Source organism: Phalacrocorax carbo, assembly GCF_963921805.1.
Source record: "Phalacrocorax carbo chromosome W unlocalized genomic scaffold, bPhaCar2.1 SUPER_W_unloc_2, whole genome shotgun sequence".
Taxonomy (NCBI): domain Eukaryota; kingdom Metazoa; phylum Chordata; class Aves; order Suliformes; family Phalacrocoracidae; genus Phalacrocorax; species Phalacrocorax carbo.
Genome location: NW_026990253.1, coordinates 179,985 through 207,172, shown reverse-complemented (window position 1 = coordinate 207,172; position 27,188 = coordinate 179,985). Strand labels below are relative to the sequence as shown.

The 27,188-nt window shown below is 44.8% G+C and overlaps 3 protein-coding genes across 5 annotated transcripts in view; 2 read left to right on the top strand and 1 right to left on the bottom strand.

Moving 5' to 3' along the window:
* The window catches only part of LOC135310849 (mitochondrial nicotinamide adenine dinucleotide transporter SLC25A51-like), a 60,341-nt gene extending 53,740 nt beyond the window's left edge, over nucleotides 1-6,601 (top strand). For all 3 annotated transcript variants that reach the window (XM_064439907.1, XM_064439908.1, XM_064439909.1), the window contains exon 2: nucleotides 403-6,601. In XM_064439907.1, coding sequence (XP_064295977.1) covers nucleotides 447-1,319 — 873 coding nt within the window. In that variant the 5' untranslated portion in view covers nucleotides 403-446 and the 3' untranslated portion in view covers nucleotides 1,320-6,601. The remainder of the gene's footprint in view (nucleotides 1-402) is intronic.
* Nucleotides 1-27,188, bottom strand: part of LOC135310847 (zinc finger and BTB domain-containing protein 5-like) — a 214,788-nt gene that overhangs the window by 118,062 nt on the left and 69,538 nt on the right. The gene's annotated exons all lie outside the window — the stretch shown is intronic.
* The window catches only part of LOC135310846 (probable global transcription activator SNF2L2), a 192,823-nt gene continuing 176,626 nt past the window's right edge, over nucleotides 10,992-27,188 (top strand). Inside the window, exon 1 of the mRNA XM_064439901.1 lies at nucleotides 10,992-11,113. The gene's annotated coding sequence lies outside the window, so the exon portion shown is untranslated. The remainder of the gene's footprint in view (nucleotides 11,114-27,188) is intronic.

The following is a 27,188-nucleotide window of genomic DNA, read 5'->3' as shown; positions in this document are numbered from 1 at the left end:
ATCATACTAGTGTTAGAATAGAACATTCAGCATTTTAATTCATTGACATACTGTACTGGAAACTTAATGTGTAAACTTCCTATTTTTTCCTGACATATTCAGCTTTAATGTGGCACTGGAGGGGCTTATACATCTATTTTTTAAAATTTAGTTTGTTTTTAATCAACAAAATATAAAAGGAGGAAGAAAAATGGCTAGCTTTTCAGGTCCTTGGATCAGATGTAGAAAATTGTGCATTTTGCATCAGTTATCAGATGAAGCGTTTGTCACACTGTTCCATTGAATTTGACAAAGTTTCTTCAGGATGTAAAATGTTGAACAGTGTGCACAATATGTGTGTGTGAACTAAAAAAGCTGTGTCACATGCCATTTTGTTCACATTCTTTTCTTTTTTTGACATAGGAAAAGAAATCCAAGATATATATTAAGGGGGAAAAAAAAAAAAGATGGATTCACAAGATTATGTCCCAACAAATTCAAAGCAAGATATCAGCCATCACATAAAGGTTAGCTCTGGTAAACATTATCTTTGTGGCTATTGTGCAGCCTTCACCAATATAGCAGTCACCTTTCCCATCCAGAAGGTCCTCTTTCGACAACAGTTATATGGCTTGAAAACAAAGGATGCAGTACATCAGCTGCAGAAAGATGGAATTCGAAATCTCTATCGTGGAATCCTTCCTCCATTAATGCAAAAAACGACCACCCTGGCTCTAATGTTTGGCTTGTATGAAGATTTCTCCTCCTTGCTGCATAGTCACACAAGTGCACCTGAACTTCTAACTCGCAGCATGGCAGCAGTGCTTGCAGGGACCACAGAAGCCATTCTTACACCTTTTGAACGAGTCCAGACTTTGCTTCAGGACTACAAACATCATGACAAATTTACAAACACTTACCAGGCTTTCAAGGTACTAAAAGTCTATGGGATTCGAGAATATTATCGGGGTTTGGTGCCTATTCTGTTCCGGAATGGAAGCAGTAACATCCTCTTCTTTGGCTTACGAGGACCTATCAAACAGTGTCTGCCTGAAGCAACTTCTTATAGCACTCACTTGGTCAATGACTTTATCTGTGGAGGGTTGTTGGGTGCCATGCTGGGATCCTTATTTTTCCCAATGAATGTTGTAAAAGCTCGCATGCAATCTCAAATTGGTGGTGAATTTCAGTCTTTTTCAAAAGTTTTTGTGACAATCTGGCTAGAACGTGATAAAAAATTGATGCATCTTTTCAGAGGAGCCCATCTGAATTACCATCGTTCTGTCCTGTCCTGGGGCATAACCAATGCAACATATGAATTCTTGCTAAAGCTGTTATGAAAATTATTACCTTTCTTTGAAGCCCCTCTATTCACTTGGGTATTTGTACATTTGAGGTCACTTAGTCTCTGGGAATAGATTAATTTATGGAACTTTTTTGTGAATAACATGGAATACCATGAAACTTGGAGAGAATTCAAAGCAGCAGTTACATTTCAGTAGGGAGATGGGTGATATTGTTAGTGGTTGCTTAGTGTGAAAGGTAATTAGCCTTATTAACGGCCTTCAGTATTTATGTGGTAAAGAGCAATACATCTAAATCTTGATGCAATTGAATACACTTCTAAACAAGTTAAAGTATTTATATGCTGGTGGATAAATTTACCCACAGTGGAATAACTAGACAAATGCAAAGTAAAAAAATATTTGTATATTGGTCTAGTAGTTTATTCTATCATTTCCGATGTTTCCTAATACTCCCAGTTATAAAATTTTTCACTGTGCACATTGTATAATATGGAAGTCAAGAAGGGGCCAATGAAAGCTGCTTCTCTTGCTTGATACACTACACTAAACTAAACTTTCAAATGTCTTGGGGTTCTAAATTATCTCTGGAGTTTAAATAGAAGCTGCCAATTTCTGATGAGGATGACTTTCTTTCTGAACCTCAAGTTTAAAATGAGCCTACACAAACTATTTTGCCAAACATTTTACTGCTCAGCTTTAACATGAACATCATCCATTCACCAACATAAGGGTAGCTACTGAATATTTAACTTCAGTGTAAACTGATCCAGTGCAAAGTGGACTTGTGCCTCTGTGTGTGTGTGCCCTGAAATGGAAAGGTGGAAGGAGCGAAACAGCAATTTTATCTCAAGCTTTAAAAGTGAGAGCACTCTTTCCTTGTTGAAAGACCTTCTATTTGTAAATTCAGTATACTCAAGTTTTCTGCTTTTGTATTACTTTGTTTCTTTTACAAACACATGAAAATTGATCTCTCGCTATAATGCTCAAACAGTAATACAGCTTCATCTGACTGTCAAACTACTTCATTAACAGCTTTTTTTTGATCTTTTGCACCTTATTTTTGTTTAATTTGGGCTGTGGCAGATTTTTACATCAGCACTGACAAAGTGAGATTTCTGGGTATAAGCATTTAAGGCATTAAAGGGAAAGCAAGCATAACTACCAAACAGGTGACTGTCTTAATACTTTTTTTTTGTTTTCTTTTGCTTTTTTTTTGGGGGGGGGAGTGCTATGCATGAAAGTTCATGAAGTATTCTTTGTTTTGGGGGGTGGGAGCAGGAAAGCTTTCAGAAATTATTCTGAATTGTTCTTTTCCTAGCCTTTAGGCCCTGTAAAACAATCAGTGATAATACTGCAGTAAACAGTTAAGAGGCTGTGCAGTATTAGAGGAGCTGAGGCAGAGATAGACAGGTGGTTTCAGAATCATGTTCCTATGGCAGACACCACCGAGAATGAGGCACCATGGACCCTGGTAACTCACAGAAGTAGGAGTCCACATCAGCCTACACCCTCCACCATCACAATCAGAAACAGATATGAAGCCTTAACGACTGAGGACACCCATGAGCAAGGTCTGCAAAGTCCCCTGCAAGGGGAAACTGTACCAGCAACATACAGTGGACATCGTAAAAAGAAACAATGAGCATTTGTGGTGGGTGACTCTCTGTTGAAGGATACTGAGGCACCCATCTGCCGACCTGACAGGGAGTCACGAGAGGTGTGCTGCCTTCCAAGAGCTAAGGTTCGAGACATGGCTGAGAGGGTGCCACAACTCATCAGGAGAACAGACTACTATCCACTGCTACCATTTCATGTAGGCATGAATGATACTGAGAGCCGTAACCTGGGTAAAATCAAGGAAGACTTTCAAGCCTTGGGGAAGCAAGTGAAAAATATTGGCGCCCAAGTTATCTTCTCTTCCATTTTGCCAGTTCGAGGGAAGGGGGCAGCCAGAAATAGGTGCATTATGTATATCAACTCCTGGCTACGTGGCTGGTGCCATCGTGAGGGGTTTGGCTTTTACAACAATGGGGTGTTCTTCAATGACTACAACATGTTAGGGAGGGATGGAATCCACATGTCTAGAAGGGACAAGGGAATCTTCAGCAGTAGGCTGGCTAACTTGGTGAGACAGGCTTTAAACTGAAGGACTTGTGGGGTGGGATCCGTTATGGAAATGCTCATACCAGCACATCCATCAGGGGAGTAAGTCAGGCCAACCAATGGGGCGACAAATGTTCCTTAGCCGTCTCTCAAGATGTGAAACAGAAGAGCAATCGCCTCAAGTGTATGTATAGAAATGCACGCAGTCTAGGAAACAGACAGGAGGAACTGGAGCTCTGTGTCCACACAGGTGGTTATGACATCTTAGGAGCAACTGAAACATGGTGGGACAGCTCAAACAACTGGGGGATCGCGATGCACGGTTATAGGCTCTTTTCTATAGACAGGCAGGGTAGAAGAGGGGGAGGAGTCACACACTACATCAAGGAACACCTTGAATGTATCAAAGTCAACTATGGTGATTGCGACTGCTCTATCAAATGCCTCTGGGTTAAAGTCAGAGGGGTCATTTCCAAGCAGGACCTCACAGTGGGCACCTGCTACCAACCTCCTAACCATGATGACAATGCCGATGAAGTGATACTTGGGGCACTAAAGCAAGCTTCTGGCCAACAGAACCTGGTCCTGATGGGTGACTTCAACTACCCAGACATCTCCTGGAAGAACAATACGGCAGTTCGCATGTCATCAACCAAATTCCTGGAATGCGTAGAGGACTCTTTCCTCATACAAATGTTAGATGTGCCAACCAGGAAGGAGGCACTGCCGGACTTGCTATTCGCAAACCAAGAAAACCTGAGTTCGGGATCCTCTGAGCATGCCAAAAGTCAGTACTAAGACAAGGGTTCTGGATTTTAGAAGAGCAAACTTCAGCTCACTCAGGGCTCAGTTGGGAGGGATCCCGTGGGACGTTTCCATGGAAGATAAAGGAGCTAGTGAGTGCTGGGAGTTCTTCAAGAACTCTCTCTTGGAAGCACAAAACCAGTTTATCCCCTATAAAGGAAAGGGAAGTAAGCGGAGCAAGAGGCCCCCTTGGCTCAACCATGAGCGCCTGGGTCTACTCAAATCCAAAAGAGAAGCATACCAGAGATGGAGAAGTGGAGGTTTATCTGTTGAGAGCTACAAGGGCATTGCCAGAGAGTGCAGAGATGCAGTTAGAAAAGCAAAAGCCCAGCTTGAGTTGAAACTGTCTGTAGATGTCAAAAATAACAAGAAAGGGTTCTTCAGACATGTCAACCACAAGCAGAAAAAGGGAAACATAGGCCCACTGTTAAACAGAAAAGGAGAGTCAGTCACCAACGATGCGGAAAAGGCAGAGGTCCTCAACACCTTCTTCACCTCTGTCTTTGCCAACACTGTTGGGTCCCAGGCTTTAGGAACGAAGTTCCTGGTTGATCCAAACATAGACCCAGCATCAGTGAATTATTACAGGAGCTTGACCCCTACAAATCGGTGGGCCCTGACGCCATCCACCCGAGGGTGTTGAGAGAGATGGCTGATGTCATTGTGAGTCCACTCTCCATAATCTTTGAGAAGTCATGGAGAATGGGGGATGTCCCAGAGGACTTGAGGAAAGGCAAATCTTACCCCTATCTACAAGAAGGGCTCGAGGGAGGATCCGGGTAACTATAGGCCCATCAGCCTTACTTCAATCCCTGGGAAAGTTATGGAACAAATCCTCCTGAGGGCCATCACAAGTCAAATGAAGCACATGACTGGGAAAAGCCAACATGGCTTCACTAAAGGCAGATTGTGCTTGACAAACCTGGTGGCCTTCTATGACAAAGTGACTTGCCTGGTTGACATGGGGCGGGCGGAGGACATTGTCTACCTAGACTTCTCCAAGGCCTTTGATACGGTCCCCCGCGGCTTCTTCCTGGAGAAATTAATGCGATATGGCCTAGACAAATGGTCTGTGCAGTGGGTGGGTGTGGAGTAAGTGAATGTGGCCTCCCATGATCTCATCACCCTTATTGGATGCAAGCCGTGGGATAGAAAAACAACCCACACAAAAACACAGAACTGAGGCCTTGATATGCAGGACAGAAGGTCAGGGGCACAGCTGGAGCACCAAAGCAGGAGAGCGCGCTTATCTATGTTTATACCATATGTGGAGCTAGTGTGCTAGAACAGATTCAGAGGCGGAGAGAAGGGAAAAATACTAGCTCAGGAGGCAGACTATATTAAGGCTGCTCTTTTGTGAATAAATGGCTTTTTGGCTTTGCTTGTGCATGAATACGGAGTCCATGTTATGAATCGCCACAGGTAGGGAATTGGCTGACAGGCCGCACCCAAAGGGTGGTGTTAAATAGCTCTTTTTCAAAGTGGCAACCTGTCACAAGTGGGCTCCCCCGGGGATCAATATTGGGCCCAATGTTATTCAATATCTCTGTAACTGATCTGGATAACGGGATCAAGTGTGGCCTGATGAAGTTTGCAGATGACACCAAATTGAGTGGGGAAGTAGACACTCCAGAAGGGAGAGTCGCTCTGCAGGGAGATCTGGATAGGCTGGAAGATTGGGCCAGCAAGAACCTTATGAAGTTCAACAAGGAGAAGTGTAAGGTCTTGTACCTAGGAAAACATAATCTGGGAGTGCAGCACAGACCGGGATGCACCTGGCTGGAGAGCAGCATTGTGGAAAGGGACCTGGGGGCCTGGTGGGGGGAACCTCAACATGAGCGAACAGTGGCTGCTGCAGCCAAGAAGGCCGATAGGATGCTGGGTTGCATCAAAAAGGGCATCACCAGCAGAGAGAAAGAAGTCATTATCCCACTCTACTCAGCGCTTGTGTCCTGGTTTCAGCTGGGATAGAGTTAAATTTCTTCGTAGTAGCTAGTATGGGACTATGTTTTGGAGTTTTGCTGGAAACAGTGGCGATAATGTGGGGATGTTTTAGTTGTTGCTAAGTAGTGCTTACACTGGTCAAGGACTTTTTCAGCTCCCCATGCTCTGCCAGGTGCACAAGAAGCTGGGAGGGGACACAGCCGGGACAGCTGACCCAAAATGACCAATGGGATATTCCATACCATATGACATCATGCTCAGTATATAAAGCTGGGGGAAGAAGAAGGGAGGGGGACATTGGGAGTGACGGCTTTTGTCTTCCCAAGTAACCGTTATGCGTGATGGAGCCCTGCTTTCCTGGAGATGGCTGAACACCTGCCTGCCCATGGGAAGTAGTGAATGAATTCCTTGTTTTGCTTTGCTTCCGCATGCAGTTTTTGCTTTACCTATTAAACTGTCTTTATCTTAAACCATGAGTTACTTCACTTTTACTCTTCCAATTCTCTCCCCCATCCCACCGGGGGGAGTGAGTGAGCGGCTGCGTGGTGTTTGGTTGCCAGCTGAGGCTGAACCACGACAGCTTGTCAGGCCACACCTGGAATACTGTGTACAGTTCTGGTCCCTACTATACAAAAAAAGATGTGGACAGGCTGGAAGGGGTCTTGAGAAGGGCCACCAAGATGATCAGAGGACTGGGAAGCCTGCCATATGAGGATAGGCTGGGAGAACTGGGTTTGTTCAGCCTTGAGAAAAGGAGGCTTAGAGGGGCTCTCATCACCATGTACCAGTACTTAAGGGGTAGCTACAAAGAAGATGGAGACTCCCTTTTTACACGGAGTCACATGGAGAGGACAAGGGGGAATGGACACAAGTTGCTCTTGGGGAGATTCCGATTGGACACGAGAGGGAAATTTTTCACAGTGAGAACAGTCAACCATTGGAATAATCTCCCCAGGGAAGTGGTTGACTCTGCTACATTGGCCACTTTTAAGATTTGGCTGGACAGGGTGCTGGGCCATCTTGTCTAGACTGTGCTCTTCCTAGAAAGGTTGGACTAGATGATCCCTGAGGTCCCTTCCAACCTGTGATTCTGTGATCTTGATGTACAGTGGAGTTTCCTGAGGCAGGGAAATGCCAGGGCAGTGGAAAATCCCACCAGGAGCCCACAGCTCTCCCGAGAGACCCTGACGAGGCCTGGGGGTTTCCAGAGCAACCACAGGCACCCCCACACCTATAAAAAGCAGCCTAGGGAGCGCTAGTGACCAGGGCAACTGCGGCAATTTGAGTGGAAGGGTGTGCAGGAAGGGCGTCGTAACCCTACCAGGTCCAAAGGTGAGATAAATTGGTAGTCATCACCCTCCCAGAAGGAGCTTAGCTATGGTAACCACTCACCATAACAGATGTGGCTACCCAGACAGAGCTCCCACAAAAACATGCAGGCATCCAGGTCTCAGGCTGCAGGGCATGCCAGAGCCTTTCACTAGTACCTGATGGCAGTAGTGAGAACAGCTGTGTGAGGTGTGACCAAGTAGATGATCTGCTCAGCTTGGTGGCAGAGCTTTGAGAGGAAGTGGGCAGGTTAAAGAGCATCAGGGTGTCTGAGAAAGAGATAGACTGGTGGAACCATGCTCTGCCCTCCTTGAGATGGAAACAGGAACATCCACCAGAAAAAAACCCACAAGATCAGGGGGATCCTGTATCCTTCCCCCCACCAGGCAGAACGCAGTAACTTAAAAGAAAGGAGTGAATGGAGGCAAGTCTACACTTGGGGTGTCATGTGAAACCCCTCCTTGCCCACCTCGCTTTCCCAAGTGCCTCTATACAACAGGTATGATGCTCTGGATTTGGAAGGTCAGTCAATTAATGATGGTCCATCTACACCAGAGATGTTGCCAATGTCATAAAGACCTACCTCCTATATCGTGACCACAACCTTCTGAGGGGAACAGAGGGTCTAATATGCTGGACAGACCCTTCTCTTAGGGAAGTCTGCTGCCTCCCTGGGGCCTGGGTTAAGGACATCACTAGGAAACTTCCTAGCCTGGTATGGCACTTCAACTATTACCCATTGCTGCTCTTCCATGTGAGTGGTGATGAAGCTGTAATGTGTAGACCAGGAGCAATCAAAAGAGACTTCAGGGCCTTGGGGTGGTTGGTAAGGGAATCTGAGGCACAGGTAGTGTTTTCTTCTATCCTTCCAGTTGCAGGCAATGATATTAGAAGAAACAGACAGACTCAGTCTATTAATACATGGCTCTGTGGCTGGTGTTACCACCAGAATTTTGGGTTTTGTGATAATGGGATGGCCTACACAATACCAGGACCGCTGGCCTCAGATGGGATTCACTTTTCTCAAAGGGGGAAGAGGATCTTTGCTCACAAGCTAGCAGGGGTCATTGACAGAGCTTTAAACTAGACTTGGAGGGGGAGGGGGATAATATCAAGCTCACCCGTGACAAATCATGGGATGACATGCCAGGGTTTGAGGGACAGGGTGCTAGTGAGGGCCCTCAGCCTGTTGCTGTGAGACTTGCTGGCTACACTGGAGCACATTTGAAGTCTGACGGAGATGAGCCAGGGGCTCCTGAGGTAATAGGAGCCAACAGGGAAACACTAGTGAAATACCTCAAAGGAATTAAGGGGTGTTCCTCTAACAAGCTGGCACTTCAGACAGCCCAGCTGAAGTGCCTCTACACCAATGCATGCAGCATGGGCAAGAAAGAAGGAGCTGGAAGCCACCGTGCTGCTAGAAAGCTATGACCTAGTTGCCATTACTGGAACTTGATGGGACGAATCCCATGACTGGAGCGCTACTATTGATGGCTACAAGCTGTTCAGAAGGGACAGACAAGGAAGGAGGGGCAGAGACATTGCCCTCTATGCCAAGAAATAGATAGATTGTTGAAGCGCTGTCCCTAAAGAATAACCACAAGCAGGTCGAAAGCTTACAGGTAAGAATTAGAGACTGAGGCAACAAAGGGAACCTTGTGGTCAGTGTCTACTACAGGCCGCCTGATCAAGGTGAGCCTATTGACGAAGCCTTCTTACTCCAGCTACAGGAGGTATTGCGCTCACAGACTTTCATCCTGCTGGGGGACTTCAACCACCCTGACATCTGCTGGAAAAGCAGGCAATCCAGGAGACTCCTGGAGTGCATCGAGGATAACTTCTTGAGACAGATAATAAGACAGCCCTACCCGAGTGGATGCATTACTGGACCTGCTGGTCATCAATGCAAGTGAGCTAATTAGAGACAACAAGATTGGAGGCAGCCTGGGCTGTGTTGATCATGCACTGGTAGAGTTCACACTCCTGAGGGATATGGGACTGGCAAAGGGTAAAGTCAGGACCCTGAATTTTAGGAAAGCAAACTTCCAGCTCTTCAAGGAGTTAGTCAGAAGGACCCCCTGGGACACAGTCCTCAGGGGCAAGGGAACAGAAGAGAGCTGGCAGATCTTTAAGGGCATGTTCCATAGAGTGCAAGAGCTCTCTGTTCCCAGGTGTAAGAAATCAGGCAAGGAAGGGAAGAGACAGACATGGCTGAGACAAGACCTGCTGGTCAAACTAAAGGGCAGGAAGGAAATGCATAGGCAGTGGAAGCAAGGGCAGGTATCCTGGGAAGAATATAGGGACGCTGCCCGGTTGCGTAGGGATGGGGTCAGGAAGGCCAAGGTGCAGCTGGAGCTGAATGTGGCAAGGGATGCAAAGAATAATAAGAAGGGCTTCTACAGGTATGTCAGCCAGAAAAGGAAGGTCAAAGAAAGTGTACTCCCCCAATGAACACAACTACCAAATGGGTGTCAAGGTGTCGTGGTTTAGCCGGCAGCTCAGCCCCACACCGTCGTTCGCTCACTCCCCCACCAGTAGATGGGGGAAGAGAATCAGAAGGGTAACACTCGTGGGTTAGGCTAAGAACAGTTTAATAATTAAAATGAAAAGAAACAACAACAGAAATGCAATGTAAAGGAGAACAACAAGAGGCGCAAAGGGCAGGGAGGGGAGAGGGGGAACAAACCACCAGAACAAACCACACCACTCCTGAGTTGCAAACTGCCCCCCCCTTAATATACTGGTCGTGGTGTCGCATGGTATGTAATGAACATCCCATTGGCCAATTGGGGTCATCTACCCCCACCATGGCCCTGCCCCTCCCAGCCCCCAACATGTGGCAGAGCATGGGAAGCTGGAAAGGTAGCCGACCCCCCGCCACAGGCAGGAGTATTAACCCCTTCTCATCCAAAACCAGCACACAAGGGACAAGGAGAAGGCTGAGGTACTCAACAACTTTTTTGCCTCAGTGTTCACTGGTAACCTCTCTTCCCACACCTCTCAAGTGGATAGACCGCAAGACAGGGACTGGGGGAGCAGACCCTCCCACTGTAAGAGAAGGTCAGGTGCATAACCACCTGAGGAACCTGAGCGTATAGGAGCTGATGAGAGTCCTGAAGGAATTTGCTGATGTAGTTGCCAAGCCACTCTCCATGATATTTGAAAAGTCACCAAGCTGAGTGGTGCATTTGACACACCTGAGGGGCAGGATGCCATTCAGAAGGACCTGGACAAGCTCAGTAAGTGGGCCCATGTGAACCTCATGAAATTCAACAAGGCCAAGTGCAAGGTCCTGCCCCTGGGTCGGGGCAATCCCCAGTATCAATACTGGCTGGGGGATGAAGGGATTGAGAACAGCCTCACCATTACTGATTAGAGGGGAATGATGCTCTCCCTAATGTAACCACACCCACTCCAGGCTCAACAGAACGCCCTTTCTGAACAGGAGGCGGGTGTTGTCCTTGAGGTGAACCAATGGGAGAACCCTTTTTTTGTGCGGTGCTGGTAGGTTGGAGGAGCAGTGGGACGAGGCAGGAGGAGTGAGTAGTTGTCATCAGTGAAGTCATAATCTCATCTCTCTCTGGTTTCATACTCTGAGTGTCTCACAGAGAGGGAAGCCGCTCAACAGAACCTTCTTCCAAAGCAAGGTAACTGTGACTTACGATTTCTTCCCCCTTCTTCCCATGTATACTCTCAACCTTTTCTGTCTCCATTAGAGTTTTTTTAAAATATTTCTTTATTATTAATTATGTAAGCATGCATCGTGCCCGCTTTTACTCCTTAAAAGGTATGACTGCTGGATTTAAGGATTATTATGTCTTCCTTCTGTTCTTTTCTGCCATCTACAACTTCCCTTTCTCCAAAAATATTTATATTTTTCAGTGGGTGAAGAGGAAAAAAGTTTTGATCTAGCATTTCTGGAATAATTATAATGTAAATCTCTAATAAGAATAAAAACATCAACCTTCTTCCTGATTTGCAAGTCAATTGCACCAACAGAGAGGAGGAGGAAGCAGGAAATGGTGCATATATGTATCTTTCAGTCTATCTGACTGCGCATGTGTAACTCTTAAAGGAAGTGTTTGAAAAATTAAGATAAAAGTAATTGGCTGCTTTTGTAATCCTTTGGTATTGGGTCTGAAGCGAGTGTTTGAAAGGCTCTGAGTAAAACAGTCTAAACAGAAATGGATACCAGAAGCAACGGCCTCTTCAGGAGCAGCTCAGCAGCTATGATTGGGCTGGGAGTTGGTCTTGTCTTTTTTTTTTAATCATCATCATTCCCCCCCCCCCCCCCCCGCATTGATGGATTGACTTGTATTTTAGTGGCTCTAAACAGAACGTGTTGGGAGGGAGATCATAATCTTCCAGTCTTCTGAGCAGAAGTATTAGACTTATTGCATGTAGCTGAACGTTGCACTTGGAAATCCATTGTATTCTGTCTTGGGGGAGAACAAATGCTGCACTTTAAGTGTTTTGTAATGGCGTTGTTGTCTTCTATTGCAAAGAATTAAGTAAACGTAGCTGAAAAAAGAGAAGTGGAGTGGTGTTACTTGTTAGAGCAGCAGCATTAACTAGCAATGCCGAGGAGACCGTGAGCTGTGGATAATCTCCCTGTTTGACTGCCCCAAACGTAGGAACACGCGGGGGATTCACTAACCGTGGCTGCAGCTCCTGTTGCCTTTCATTTTAGTGTCTTTCAATCTCTGGTTTTAATTGTATAGTTAAGTCACTCCTGCTGTAAAAATGTTGTGATTAATTTCCTAAAATAGCTTCTATCATTCCCTTTTTTTCCTCGGGAAGAAAGCAAGTGTCGGTGTGTAGTGTCCTCCCACCCCTTCCCCTTCCCCCCCCCCGCCCCTCCTCCCACCCCTTCCCCCCCCACCTCGCAGTAGTTTGAGGAACAAAGAGCGGCATAAACCGACATGCGCTTACAAATTTGTAATTGTTTTCTATGCAATTTGCATGTTATTTCCGGTATGTATGGAAAGCTTGCCTGATTTGGGGGAGGGAGTATGCACATGCTTATCATAATATAGATGCAAGTTCTCTGTAAATGTGATTCTCATCATCGTGTTGGGAGAGGGGTCTTGATCTTTGTGCAAAAAAAAAAAAAAAAAGTGGGTTGTTTCGGGGATGTGTGTGCTTTGGTGGTTTTTTTTGTGTTTGTTTTTTCTTTACCCCCTCCCCCTCTCGGTGGTTAAGAGGAAGTAAGGAGAAAACGGGAGTTTTGGGAGTGTTCCAGTTTGTTACTGGGTGCTGTACGCTGAGTAAACCTGGAGAAGGAGAGCAGTTACAGCCTGTCTCTGGAGAGAGACAGGCAGTGTTTTGTGGTAGCTGAGGGTGTTTTTTTGTGTGTGTGTGTGTGGGTTTTGGGTTGGGTTTGGTTTTGTTTGTGCGTGGTGGGTTTTTCTTTTTTTTTTTGTGTGGGTTTTTTTGTTTGTTTGTTTTGGTGGCTTTTTTTTGTGGCGGTGGGGTTGTGCGTGGTGCGTTCTGTCTTCCCCCTGCGTATGCATTCAGCAGCAGAGAATCGGGAAGTCACAGCAGCCAAATACAGACTTACACATTTATGGACCTGCTTGATTGGCGTGAGGTGATGACAGAGGAGGAGGAGAGAGGCCTAGCTTTGCCATGAAACATGCTTTCTGTCCGTGCATCTGGCTTTTAACCCAAGTTGCGTGTGCTTAGATCTCACTTTTGGGTGTCACTTCATCAAGGTAACCCACCAGGAAAATCAGTATAGCCATTGCTTTGTAGAGTGACAGAAGAAAGCGGGACTGGCTCTTTCAAAAACGATTTTGGGATCCTCTTGATTGAGGCTAAAACTTCCTAGGAAGGAAATATAGTTCTGCTAAATGTGCTTGTGTGTCACTTCTGTGTGTCTGTGGATGAAGGTGCTGGGGTGTATTACAGTTATGAAGTTGAGGCCTGTACATTCCCTGGCAATTCCGGAAAATTCATGTTGGGGTTCTAAAAGAAAAAGCTTACAGTTTAACGAAGACAGAGTGGGAAACTTGTGATCTCTAATGATCCAGTCTCTTTGTGCATAGGGGGGAAGGGAGTGATTGAGTTTGGATTTTTAAAATTATTTTGATATTATTCACATGAAGTTTGTATGTAGATAAAACAAGTGGTATTTCCCCTGACGACATTTAAGGAAGCTCTTTATATTTGCTAGGGGAAGAATGGAATTTAAAATTTTCTTTTCATGCCCAAACAAAATTTATGATTAAGGAGAAACAAAATATACACAGTGGAAAAAAGTATTTTTAAACCCATAATTGAAATCAGATTTTAAAAAAGATATTATGAAGAATCAGTTTTTAAAATTATTTTTAAAGTGAGTGTAAATATTATTGAATAAATACCATGTTGTAACTTCAATACGATTAAATAGGTTACATTGGAGTTGATTTCCCCCCCTTTATATTTGCTGTTTATTTTGGTTTTTGATGTCCAACATTTCCAAACACTAGATGAACTCCATTCTTGAAGAAGGTCTTTGAATATTTCAGACAGGTAAATAATTGGCTGAATCCATATATCTTCAACTTTTTTTTAATTAACTGGAATCTGTCACTTACAGCATTGTTCCATTTGCCACCTTTCCTGTATATTTAGATCATCTTCCTTCAGTGTTACTCACATTTAACAATAACCCCTGAGATTGAGGCAATAAATGTTACACAAAAATTTTCTTCCATTAGTATTAGAGTTACGTGTCAAGGCCAACAGCCTTTTTTGTGTGAGTCAGTGTATTGTTATACAAATGAAGGCCCCTTTTTTCCTCTAAAAGGGAATTTTAATTTAGCAGCAAATGAGACCATTTTTACAAATCATTGCAATGCTCATTGTGTTTTGTTTCCTGCTGCAATTGATCTCCATATATAGTGTGTCCTTGACCTCTACCTCTTCTGTGCTCCTTCATTTCAGTTTTTCACTTCAGATTGATCCTCTAGTGGGAGTAATAAATGGAAAATTACAACATAAAGATCATTTGCCATGAAAATGGAAGCAAGTAGAAGCTTATGCCTTATTTACACTGCTTTGATAGTTTGTAAATGTATAGGATAAGATTGAGATTGAAAAAAGACTTTAATTTTCAGAAAAAAACCCACAGCTATCGCCTTTTGTATGAGCATCTCTATCTCTGCTTTCCCTTGATCCCTAACCAGTCAACAAAGTAATGAGTGAGTCTTCTGTCCCCTAAAAGTAGACTAAAATCTGCACATGTAGCACTGAATAGTGCCGCTCCAAGCGTAGACTTGATTTTTAGGCTCTGGCAAAGTGTTGTGAATATTGATATGTGGGGAAGTAGTAGTTCCTTATATTCTTAACTCCAACTATCTACTTTACTTTTTTCCTAAAGGTTAATGCCTTTTGTAGCAAAGCTGTTAAAGAGGATCATATACACATGCCTCAACTTTTTCAGTGAAAAAGTTGATAACATTGCTTATGCTTGTCTTTATGGGCACTGACTCTTGATGACTTCCCTTGGGATGGCTGTAGTAGATCCAGCCCCTAGCTGTTAGCCATTCTTTTCTTGGTGCTGACTTTTGTTTTAGTTAATAATTTAGGCTGTAACTTACAGTGCTTCAGAAACTGCTTCATAAGAAACCAAAACAACTAGACAGTAGGGATGAGCTTCTACAGGAGGATTGGGAAGGAGTTGGAGGTGGGGACTACTAGAACTATCCAAAAGTAAACTCTATCTTACAAGAAGAGCCTTATGTTATTTGATCTCCGTGCTAAAATGTCTCTGTGATGCAGGTACACAACCCATTCTACTCACTCTACTGTGGGTGAGGATGGTGATCCCTGACAGAGGGCTGGAGAGAAAGCTGGGACAGTGTACAGAGCTTGTTTGTCTCTGTCCTAAGCATCTGGATAAAGAACTGAGGTGATGTATTTCCGATTCTATGGTTTGTATGCAAAACTGCAAGTTGCCTTCCAAGAGTGAACTTCTATGAGTTCAGCTCCTGTTATGTAAACTGAATAATGGTAGTTTGTCAGTTGAAGATCTCTCTCGTTTTTACTGGTTTTATATTTTCATATACACTTTGTGTTCGTCGATTGCCATTCCAGGGTCAAACAACAATTCAATAGTTAGATCCTGATAAGTGTTATCTAACAAATGGTTTTTTATGGGGATCTAAAATGCAAAACACTAACTTGTAAGTTACTTGTTCTAATTATAGTGAGCTGTCTTCCTATTATCAGTTCTTAAACTTCCAGAATCTTAGTTTTGTTTATAGTTAGTAAATAAAACAAATATGATGAAACATTCATAGTGTCATTTTGTATTTTTCATGATGTAAGAAAGGTGGCCCCAAGCTTTCCTGTTTCCAGTAACAGTGTGTTGTGATTTCATAATGTATTTCTTTTTTAAAGCACCTGTGGATTGTGACTTCAGTTGGAGGAAGGAGGTGGACTGTAATTATTTTCCTGTAGATTTAAAGATAAGGCAATGTGATCTGCACAGTAACATGCTATCAGCCAGTAATATATTTTCCCTTATATTTAAGTGAAATTTCTTGTATCTTAACCTGTGTCCATTGCTTGTTGTCCTTTCACTTGGGTACCACTGAGGAGAGGCTGGCTTCATTTCCTTTATGCCCCCCATCAGGTGTTTAGACACATTTGATAAGATTCCCCCTGAGCTTCCTCTTCTTGAGCCTGAGAAAGCTGGGATTGTTTAGCCTCTCTTTGTATGAGATGCTCCAATACCACCGTAGTCATCTTTGTGGCCCTTCACTGGACTTGCTCCAGTATGTCCATGTCTCTCTTGTACTGGGGAGTCCAGAACTGGACATGGTACTCCAGTTGGGGTTTCACCAGTGCTGAGTAGAGTGGAAAGACCACCTCCCTTGACCTGCTGGTGATGTTGTTAATGTAATCCAGGGTGCTGTTGGCCACCTTTGCCACAAGGGCACACTGTAGACTCACACCCAATTTGGTGTCCACCAGGACCCTCAGGCCTCTTTCTGCAAAGCTGTTTTCCAGCTGGTCAGCCCTAAGCCTATACTTGATGCATGGTGTTATTCCTCCTCAGGGGCGGGACTTGGCATTTCCCTTAGTTGAACTTCATGAGGCTTCTGCCTGCCCATTTCTCCAGCCTGTCCAGGTCCTCCTGAATGGTGGCACAACTCTGGTGTATCAGCCATTCCTCCCAATTCTGTATTGTCTGCATATTTACTGAGGGTACATTCTGTCCCATCATTCAGGTCATTAATGAAGATGTTGAACAAGACTGAACCCAGTATTGATCTCTGGGGTATACCAATAGTGACTGGCCTCTAACTGCTGAACACCGTGCTCTGAGCCTAGCAGTTCAGGCAGTTTTCAGTCAACCTCACTGTCCACTTTTCTAGTCTAGGCTTCATTGGTTGGTTTGTGAGGATGGTATGGAAGACAGTGTCAAAGGCCTTGCTAAAGTCAAGACAAACAACATCCTCTGCGCTCTCCTCATCACCTGTGCCAGTCATCTCTTCATAGAAGGCTTTTGGGTGAGTTAAGCATGATTTCACCTTCATAAATCCATGCTGAGTACTCCTGATCACCTTTTTGCCCTTCATATGCTTGGAAATACTTTCTAGGATTAGGTGCTCCATCACCTTCCTCAGGGATTGAGGTGAGGCTGTCCAGGCTGTAGTTCCCCAGATCCTCCTTGCCCTTCTTGAAGATGGGAGTGACATTTGCTTTCTTCTAGTCCATTCTAAGACCTAGCAGGTCTCCCTGACCCATTCTCTGTCCTCAGAACTTACAGCAGAACAAGCATTCCACCTTCAATATTTGGTTCCATCACAATCCCCATTTGGCAATAACTGACTCCACTTACTTATATCAAAAAGTGGTCTGAATCTAGCTTCTAAACAACTGGTATAAATCCACATTGTAACTGACATCCTGGCTAGCACAAGTCAAGTGTAGAACAGACATGTAAAAGTGTAAAGGTAGGTGGAAGGAGAGTGTTTGCTCCTTTAAGGGTATCTAGTCAAGGACACTTTTCAACAAGGGATAATAAAAAAAGGAGGAAGCCATAAACAAGAACATATTGGGACACAAACCTGACTGGCAAATGATAAGGGAGGCAATGATGAGAACCAAACCTGGTAAATCACGCTAATTATGAGGGTGTGTGAGAATGTATGTTTATTCCAGCAAGGTTATCTGATTGGGGACCTTGTTAATTGGGAAACTAAGGGAAAAAGGGGGATACCAGAAACAAAATATGCAGAGACACAGACCTGACAAAACAAACATGGGGACAATGACAAGAAACAAACCTTGCGTAGTCATACTAATTAATGGGATATCAAGAAGAAACTATAGGTGCCACTTCCAGGAAGATCAACCTGGACTTTGCAACTGATAAGACTGTAAGGGGGGGAAGAAGGATGATCCTGGACACCAGGCAGAAAGATGTTCAGGAACTGATAGAGCTATACAAACCTATGTAAGAATCGGAATAGGGTATAAAAGGGAAAGGGACTGGTCAGTACCCTTGTCTGGCTGAGCCCTGTGCCTGATCACTGCAGTTAGTCTTATCTTCTTATATCTACTTATTAAATCCTTTAACTATCTTGCTGTGTAATCTCACTCTCTATATTGTGTGTATGTGTGCTGCAAGGACTAAGTGCCAGCTACTGGTGAGATCTCTGTGTTGTGTGTGTGTGTGTGCACTTGGGGGTGGGGGAGTGTGAATGTCTGCATCTTCACTAAATCTGGTGTACATGTGTACCCCAGGGATCAATACTAGATCCAGTCCTGTCATCCAGATCATATGACCTCTGGAGGTCCCTTTCAACCTCAACCATTCTGTGATTCTTATTTACAAAATTCAGGACAATACAAGAAAATAAATATACAAGTTAAGACTATGACTTTTTTGTATTTAAATATTTACTTAAGGCTTTTTTCTGATTAGGTCTATGCAATCATAACATCAAGTGAAACACAAAAGACAAGACTGCTTTAGAGTGAACACAGCTGTAATTCACTTGAGGGGTTCACTGAGTGTTGTGAACCATGAGAACACAGCTTAAGTGGCTTATACCATGCTAAGAGCCCAGAAAGTGAATTATAGACCTTCAGCTTGCTGGAGAACCAACTACTATTTATTTTTTTTTTTTAGTTACTTGTGCTTAACAAAAATTGAGGCTGACTACAAGTTAGAATTGGTCTGCTTTTCTACCTTTCACAAAACTCTTATCAGTATCTAACAGTTGGAATTTCTAGTCTACTAAAATCAGTGTATTGCAACACAGATGCCATCCTTTTATAAAACTGCTGCTCACTTGCTGCCAACATGATCAGTCCTGGTTCTTGGTGGTATTCCTCCCTCCCAGTGACACCAATTCCACATGTCTGATAACACAGTAATTTCATTATCTGAGGAGCTAAACCAGCAGAAAACTAATGCTGCAAAAAGTAATTTTCTGCTGATTTGGGTTCCTGAACTGACTTGCTGTAGGGTCAGATGTGTGCTAGCACAAGGGAGGAGGTAGTAACACCCCCTTTAGTAGCAAGTGGCTATTAGGCATGCTTTTAGCCTATTTGCCTCTTTTACTTGGCTTTGAGAGCCGTTTTATAATGAGGTTACCTGCCCATAGTCACTTATTCCATAACAGTAAGTATAATACAATAAAGACCAAAGCTTTTTAAACATCTGACTACAATATTTTTATTTCTATCAATTTTCCCTGACCTTTCAAAGATAGAGTGTGGCGTTGCAATGACATCAGCCAGCTCCCTCAGTACTTGTGAGTGCATTCTTGTCAGGGCCCATGGACTTGTGTATGTCTAATTTTTTTTAATATGTTTCCCTAACTTGATCCTCCTCTACTAAGGGCAAGTATTCCTTGCTCTAGACTTTCCCCCTGGTCTCAGGGGCCTAGGATTCCTGAAGAATGGTCTTAACAACAAAGGCTGAGGTGATGAGCACCTCAGCCTTTTTCATGTCCCCTTGCTTACGTTTTCCTTATCTTTCCTTTTGCTGCTGTTATAGCTGTAGAAGCCCTTCTTGCTGCCCTTCATGTCCCTTGACAGATTCAACTCCAGATGAGTTTTGGCTTTCCTAACCCTATGCCTGCATGCTTGTGCAGTGTCTGTGTATTCCTCCTGAGTCACCTGACCATGCTTCTACCTCCTGTACACTTCCCTTTTATGCCTGAGTTTAGTCAGGAGCTCCTTGTACATCCATGCAGGCAGTACATTTTGCTGCCTTTGCATGTTTTCCTGCTCATCAGGATGGACCATTCTTGAGTTTGGAGGAGGTGATCCTTGAAGATCTAGCAGCTGCTATATTTTTCAACATAGTGATTTTTGTCTTATAAAACTTCCTTTTGATCTGTCTCATCTGTCATACAGCTGAATTGCTAGGCCCCTTCTAAGAAGCTTTGACGTAATATATAAATTTCAGATTATTTTAAAATGTGATTCCTTTTGGTGATGCTGTGGGATTGTGGGCTGCTGATTAGCCCCTGTAGTATTCTACTGTGGAAAAAAAAACCCCAACCCCCAAAAAAACCAAACAGAAAAGCATCAGAGGTATCAGCATGTCTTACCCTGCAAGGAAATGGGATCCCAAGGTAGTTAATTTTAATTGAGTTCAACCCTTTTTCTAATTTGTTTACTTGAATCAGAATAGAGATGTAATTAATAAAAGGGAGTTTATAAACAGAACCTAGTAAACATTTTTGGTCCTGATAGAACATGTGGGTAAGGGGGAATACCCAAATAAGGTCTTGATGCAATTGCGTTTTGCTTTCTTGAAGTATTAGGTCTGTTAGGTAAATGCTGTTTTACTTGTGACAGGAACAAGGTTGGCAGTTCTGTAAACCTTATGTTCCTTGTTTGCAAGCAAATGGGGCAGCCAGCAGTAATGACCATCCTACACTCCTAGTCCATTACATCATCTCAGTGGGCCTTTTCTCTGCTTTGGTCGGAATCCTGGGAGGGTACATTGTGTTAAGTGATGTTAGGAGCAGGGCCACCTCCTGCGGCTGCTCCAGCTCAGGTCTCCTTCCTGCCCAGCTGCTGGAACTCAGCCCAGGGACCCTGGGTCTCTGCTCAGGCTGAGGGATGAGGCTACCACTTTCCTGTTTGCAGGTTCAACCAGTAGCAAAGCTGAGTATGTATTCTAGAAAAACACACGCAGACACAGGACACTGACATGGTTAGTCACACAGACTGCCACAGACAAGGTGCTGCCTTCAACAGCACCTACATACAGGACCCACATCATACATAAACATAGACAGCCAAGTCCCCTTCCTCTTTGACTGGTAGAGATGGGAGGTCACTAATGAAGACCTACATGCAACGCTCTCTAGATTGACAAACACACACGCGTTTGGGGATCCCTCAAGTACCTGCATGGCCCCTCTAACCACCTGATACTCATGCCTAGATCCCAGGCCCTCTTACATGCTTCATGGGTCTCCTACTCACCAGCTAGTCCAGCTTGATGTTTGCTAGCAAACATGCATGCACTCATCCCACAGGTGCTCCACATCTGCAAGTTCTTCTGGGCATAGCACAGACCCTTACCTGTCTGATACTGTAGCCTGGACCTCAGAATGGTTAAGGTTGGAAGGGACCTCTGGAGGTCATCTGATCCAACCGCCTTGCTCAAGTAGGGCCACTTAGAGCCAGTTGCCCAGGCCTTTGAATATCTCCAAGGAGGGAGACTCCACAACCTCTCTGGGCAACCTGTTCCAGTGCTCAGTCACCCTCACGCTAAAAAGTGTTTCCTGATTTTCACATGGAATCTCCTGTGTTTCAGCTTGTGCCCATTGCTCCTTGTCCTGTCACTGGGCACCACTGAAAAGAGCCTGGCTCCATCTTCTTTACACCCTCCCTTCTGTTATGTATACATATTAATAAGATTCCCCCTGAGCCTTCTCCAGGCTAAATGGTCCCAGCTCTCTCAGCCTTTCCTCATAGGAGAGGTGCTTCAGTCCCTTAATCATCTTTGTGGCCCTTTGCTGGACTCTCTAGTATGTCCATGTCTCTTGTACTGGGGGGCCCAGAACTGGACACAGGGCTCCACGTATGACCTGACCAGTGCTGAGGAGAGGGGAAGGATCACCTCCTTCAATCTGCTGGCAATGCTTTGCTTAATGCAGCCCTGGATGCTGTTAGCCTAGTTGGCTGAAACCCTCTGGCATATCAGCCACTCCTCCCAGTTTTGTTTCACCTGCACACTTGTTGAGGTTGCACTCTGACTGTACTGTTTTTTGCTGGGATAGAGTTAATTTTCTTCATGGTAGCTTGTATGGTGCTATGTTTTCAGTTTCTGCTGAAAACAGTGTTAATAACACACTGATGTTTTAGTTATTGCTGAGTAGTGCATACACAGCATCAAGGCCTTTTCTGCTTCTCGCACCATCCCACCAGCAAGTAGGCTGGGGGTGCACAAGAAGGTGGGAGGGGACACAGCTGGGGCAGCTGACCCAAAATGACCAAAGGGATATTCCATACCATATGATGTCATGCTCAGCATATAAAGCTGGGGGAAGAAGAAGGAAGGGGGGGGGGATATTTGGAGTGATGGCATTTCTCTTCCCAAGTAACCATTATGCATGATGGAGCCCTGCTTTCCTGGAGTTGGCTAAACACCTGCCTACTGATAGAACATATTAAATAAATTCCTTATTTGCTTTGTTTGCGCATGCAGCTTTTGCTTTACCTATTAAATTGTCTTTATCTCAACCTATGAGTTTTCTCACTTTTACCCTTCCGATTCTCTCCCTTGTCCTACTGTGGGGGGAGTGAGCGAGCAGCTGTGTGGTGCTTGGCTGCCTACTGGGTTTAAACCATGATAGTCTTTTTTGGTGCCTCACATGGGGCTTGAAGGGTTTGAGAAAATGACAGATTTGATTGGAGTTTGCTAGCTGATTTTATAGCCCATCATCCAGATTATTAATGAAGATGTTAAACAGGATCAAACCCATGGGGTACACCCCTAGTCACTGGCCTCCAACTAGTCAGCCCATCTGATCACTGCCTTCTGGGCCTGTCCCTTTAGCCAATTTTCAATCTACCTCACTGTCTGCGCATCCAGCCCATACTTCATCAGCTTCTCCATGAGGATCTTACGGGAGACAGTGTCAAAAACCTTACTAAAGTGTACACAGAGCATATCCACTGCTCTCCCCTCATCTACTGAGCCAGTCATTTCATCGTAGTCATTTCACTTCCCCTTGGTGAATCCATGCTGTCTACTCCGGATCACCTTCCTGTCCTTAATGTGCCTGGAAATGGTTCCCAGAATTAGTTGCTGCATCACTTTCCCAGGGATAGAAGGTGAGGCTGACTGGCCTGTAGTTCTCTGGGTCCTCCTTCTTGAAGATACAACTGATGACATTTACTTTCCTCCAGTCCTCAGGCACCCCTCCCAATCACCTTGATTGTTCAAAGATTAGTGGGAGTGGCCTCACAATGACATCAGCCAGCTCCCTCAGCACTCGCAGGTGCATCAGGACCGGTGCACTTGTGTATATTCAGTTTGCTTAAGGATTCCTTGATATGATCCTCTTCCTTGCTCCAGGCTTTCTGTCGTGGTTTAGCCCCAGCCAGTAACTAAGCACCACGCAGCTGCTCATTCACTCCCCCTCAATGGGATGGGGGAGAGAATCAGAAGAGTAAAAGTGAGGAAGCTCGTGGGTTGAGATAAAGGTAGTTTAAGAGGTAAAGCAAAAGCCATGCATGCAAGCAAAGCAAAAGAAGGAATTCATTCACTACTTCCCATGGGCAGGCAGGTGTTCAGCCATCTCCAGGAAAGCAGGGCTCCATCAAGCATAACGGTTACTTGGGAAGACAAACGCCATAACTCTGAATGTCCCCCCTTCCTCCTTCTTCCCCCAGCTTTATATACTGAGCATGATGTCACATGGTATGGAATATCCCGTTGGTCATTTTGGGTCAGCTGCCCTGGCTGTGTCCCCTCCTAGCTTCTTGTGCACCTGGCAGAGCATGGGAAGCTGAAAAAGTCCTTAACTAGTGTAAGCACTACCTAGCAACAACTAAAACATCTCTGTATTATCGCCACTGTTTCCAGCACAAATCGAAAACATAGCCCCATGCTGGCTACTATGAAGAAAATTAGCTCTATCCCAGCTGAAACCAGGATACTTACCCTGTGGTCTCAGGGACCTAGGATTCTTGAAGGCTGGTCTTGCCAGTAAAGACTGAGGCATAGAAGGCATTCAGTACCTGGGCCTTTTCCATGTCCTGTGTCACCATGGTGGAGCAGATATCTACACTGCAGCCCATGGAGGACCCTACACTGGAGTAGTTGTCTAGTCCCTGAAGGAATTGTATCCTGTGGAGAGCTCACGCTGGAACAGATTTTCCTGAAGGAATTGCATCCCATAAAGAGGACCCATGCTGGAGCAGGGGAAAAGCGTGAAGAGTCAGGACAGGCAGAGAGGAACTCTTACTACTGACTGTAACCCCCCATCCCCCCCCCCCCCCGTGCTGCTGACGGGGGAGGGGTAGGTAAGTTGGGAGTGAAGTTGGGCCTGGGAAAAGGAGGGATGGGGAAAGGTACTGTTTTATTTTTTTTTGTCTTTGTTTCTCACCATCCAAATAGTCTCCATTATAGTGGGTTTTTTTTCATGGCTATATTCCACTGACCCTAATGACACATGGAAATTCTGTTTTATTTATTTTTTTCTTTTCATTAGAGCTATTCTGTTAATTGAAAAGGAGACAGAAAATAGATGTCTATGCCAGTGGACCCTGGCATAATGCCTAATCCTGGTCCTTCCCCTGGACCAATTCTAGGACCTAGCCCAGGACCAGGGCTGCCTCCTGGCTCAGTACACAGCATGATGCGGCTGAGTCCTGGACCGCCTAGTGTCCCACATCCTATACCATCAATGGGGTCTACTGATTACCTGCAGGAGGGCATGCACCAACAGCATAAGTTAATTTTGTTTTTAATAAATGAGATTTTTTCCTAGACTTCTGTCATGGTTTTAGCTGGGATAGAGTTAATTTTCTTCACTCTAGCTGGCATAGTGCTGTGCTTTGAACTTAGCAGCAAAAATAAATGTTGAGATAACACACAGATGTTTTGGGCTGTTGCTGGGTAGTGCTTATACTAGTCAAGGACATGTCTAGCTTCCCATGCTCTGCCAGGTGCACAAGAAGCCGTGAGAGGAGGGGGCACAACTAAGAGAGCAGATTCAAACTGACCAAAGGGATATTCCATATCATGTAACGTCATGCCCAGTATGTTAACTGGGAGGAGCTGGTCGGGGGGAGGGAGGGAGCAGTCATGGCTCGGGGACTGGGCAGCGTCAGTCAGCGGGTGGTGAGCGGCTGTATCGTTTGTGTTTCTGTGGTTTTGTTTTTTTTTTTTCTTCCTTTTCCATTTTATTATATTAACATTATTGTCATTATTATCATAATCATTATTATAATTATTATTTTATTGTAATTATTAAACTGTGCTTATCTCAACCCACAAGTTCGTTTGCTCGTCCAATTCTCTTCCCCATCCCACAGGGGTGGGGGGGAGTGAGTGAGCGGCTGCGTGGTGTTTAGTTGCCAGCTGAGGCTGAACCACGATAGTCCATTTTGGTGCCCAACATGGGGCACGAAGGGTTTGAGATAATAAAAGTTGCTAGTCACAGCATTGATTCATCTGTTCTTAATATTAGTTTGTCCAGTCTCTACCATGCTGATTGTAAAGTACATGTTAAAAACTGCTGTTGGTTTTTGTAGTTTGCTGTGCTCTGCAGTGATTAGAGTTGTTTTGCCTAGGAGATTTGTTATTAAAACACTGGCCTTGACCGTTAGCAGTTATTTAGGTCTTGCATGGAAGCTGTTACTGTGCTTCAGCTACCACCTCAATTAATAATTATACCTCCTCCTCTGAGAGGTTTTTTATGGAGGAAATACAGAATTATTACCTTAGCTACCATCTTCTATAATGTCTCCTCCTTCATTACAACAACTTTTCAGTATCTTGAACATCCTTGGGTAGTTAAGATACATCTGTTGATATTGCTTTGGCAGACGGTGTCAGTTCTGTCTAAGGTTAATAAGCAAGTTAAGAATATAATCCAGAGATCTGTCCCAACACTCGATAATTATGCGTGGCAGGGTATGTGGGATAGTATGGGCAAATGCCTAGGACAGTGGGTACCCCCAGTGCTGTGGGACTTCACCCCTGAACAAGTGCAGAATCCTGAAAAATTAGTAGAACATGTGGAGGAAGTATGTTGTCACCCTGGCAATTCCAAAAAGATACAAATCACTGCAACATGCTGGGGCCTGGCTCATGCCTATCGAGCCCTATTTAACACTATTCAGTACCCCCAAGGGACAGAGAAGGTCTCTGGATCTAAAAGGACAAAGACAAGGAAAGCGACAAGCACTGCGGCCACTAAAACCCCCACGACAGACACTGCAGCTACTCCAACCCCGGTGACAAGCGTTGCAGCTAAACCAGAGGACCAACCCGTGCCAGTATCAGTCGCCCCTATACGCAAGAAGAAATCTTGGAAGAGAAGGTCCACTCATTTAGAAAAAGATTATGAGGAACCAGGGCCATCACAAGAAGAGGAGGAGGAAGAGGAAGAATGTGTACAAGAAACGGAAACTACCCAATCCCTATCCTTGAGTGAGTTGTGGGATATATGGAAAGATTTCGGGCGTCATTCAGGTGAGCACGTTATCACCTGGCTGCTCCGATGCTGGGATAATGGGGCCAGTAGTCTGGAATTAGAGGGGAAGGAAGCCAAACAACTGGGCTCCCTTTCTAGGGAAGGGGACATTGATAAAGCAACTGGAAAAGGAACACAAGCCCTCAGCCTCTGGAGGCGACTCCTGTCCAGAGTGAGAGAAAGGTACACCTTCAAAGAAGATACTGTATTTTGCCTAGGAAAACGGATGACCATGGAGAAAGGCATCCAGTATCTAAGGGAATTAACTGTGCTTGAGGTGATTTATGGTGACCTGGACGATCAACGGTCATCCAAAGATCCAGATGAAGCCGAGTGCACACGACCCATGTGGCGGAAGTTTGTATGGAGCACACCATCCTCGTATGCAAACTCATTGGCAGTGATGTCCTGGAAAGATGACGAGACACCAACGGTGGCGGAGGTGATTGATAAACTCCGGGAGTATGAAGCAAATCTCTCTTCCTCCCTCGACTCTGCTGTTGAGAAACTGTCCCGAGAGGCTCAGCAACTCAAAGAAGATATGTCCTACTCCCGACCAGTACGGACCACTATCTCAGCTGTTAGGAGTAATCGTCCCTTTGCTCAAGAGAAAGGATACACATGACGGGCCACCCTATGGTTTTACCTGTGTGACGACAGAGAGGACATGAAGAAGTGGGATGGAAAACCTACCTCGACCCTAGAGGCACGGGTACGTGAGCTGCAATGGAAAACAATCACTCAGGGAAGTTTCTCCAGGAGAGCTGCTGCTCCAGTTTCCAGTAAGCAATACCCCAGACATAGGAGTAGAAGCACTGATTTTATTTCTAAGCCTAATAGAGGGAGTCCTGATTCACATTTACAGGAAATGAGTCATGACTGCCATGATCAGGACTAGAGGGGCCCTGCCTCCAGCCGGGTGGAGGAAAGGGATAACCGGGCTTACTAGACTGTGTGGATCCGATGGCCTGGCACGTCCGACCCACAGAGGTAGAAAGCTTTAGTGGACACCGGCGCACAGTGCACCTTAATGCCATCAAACTAT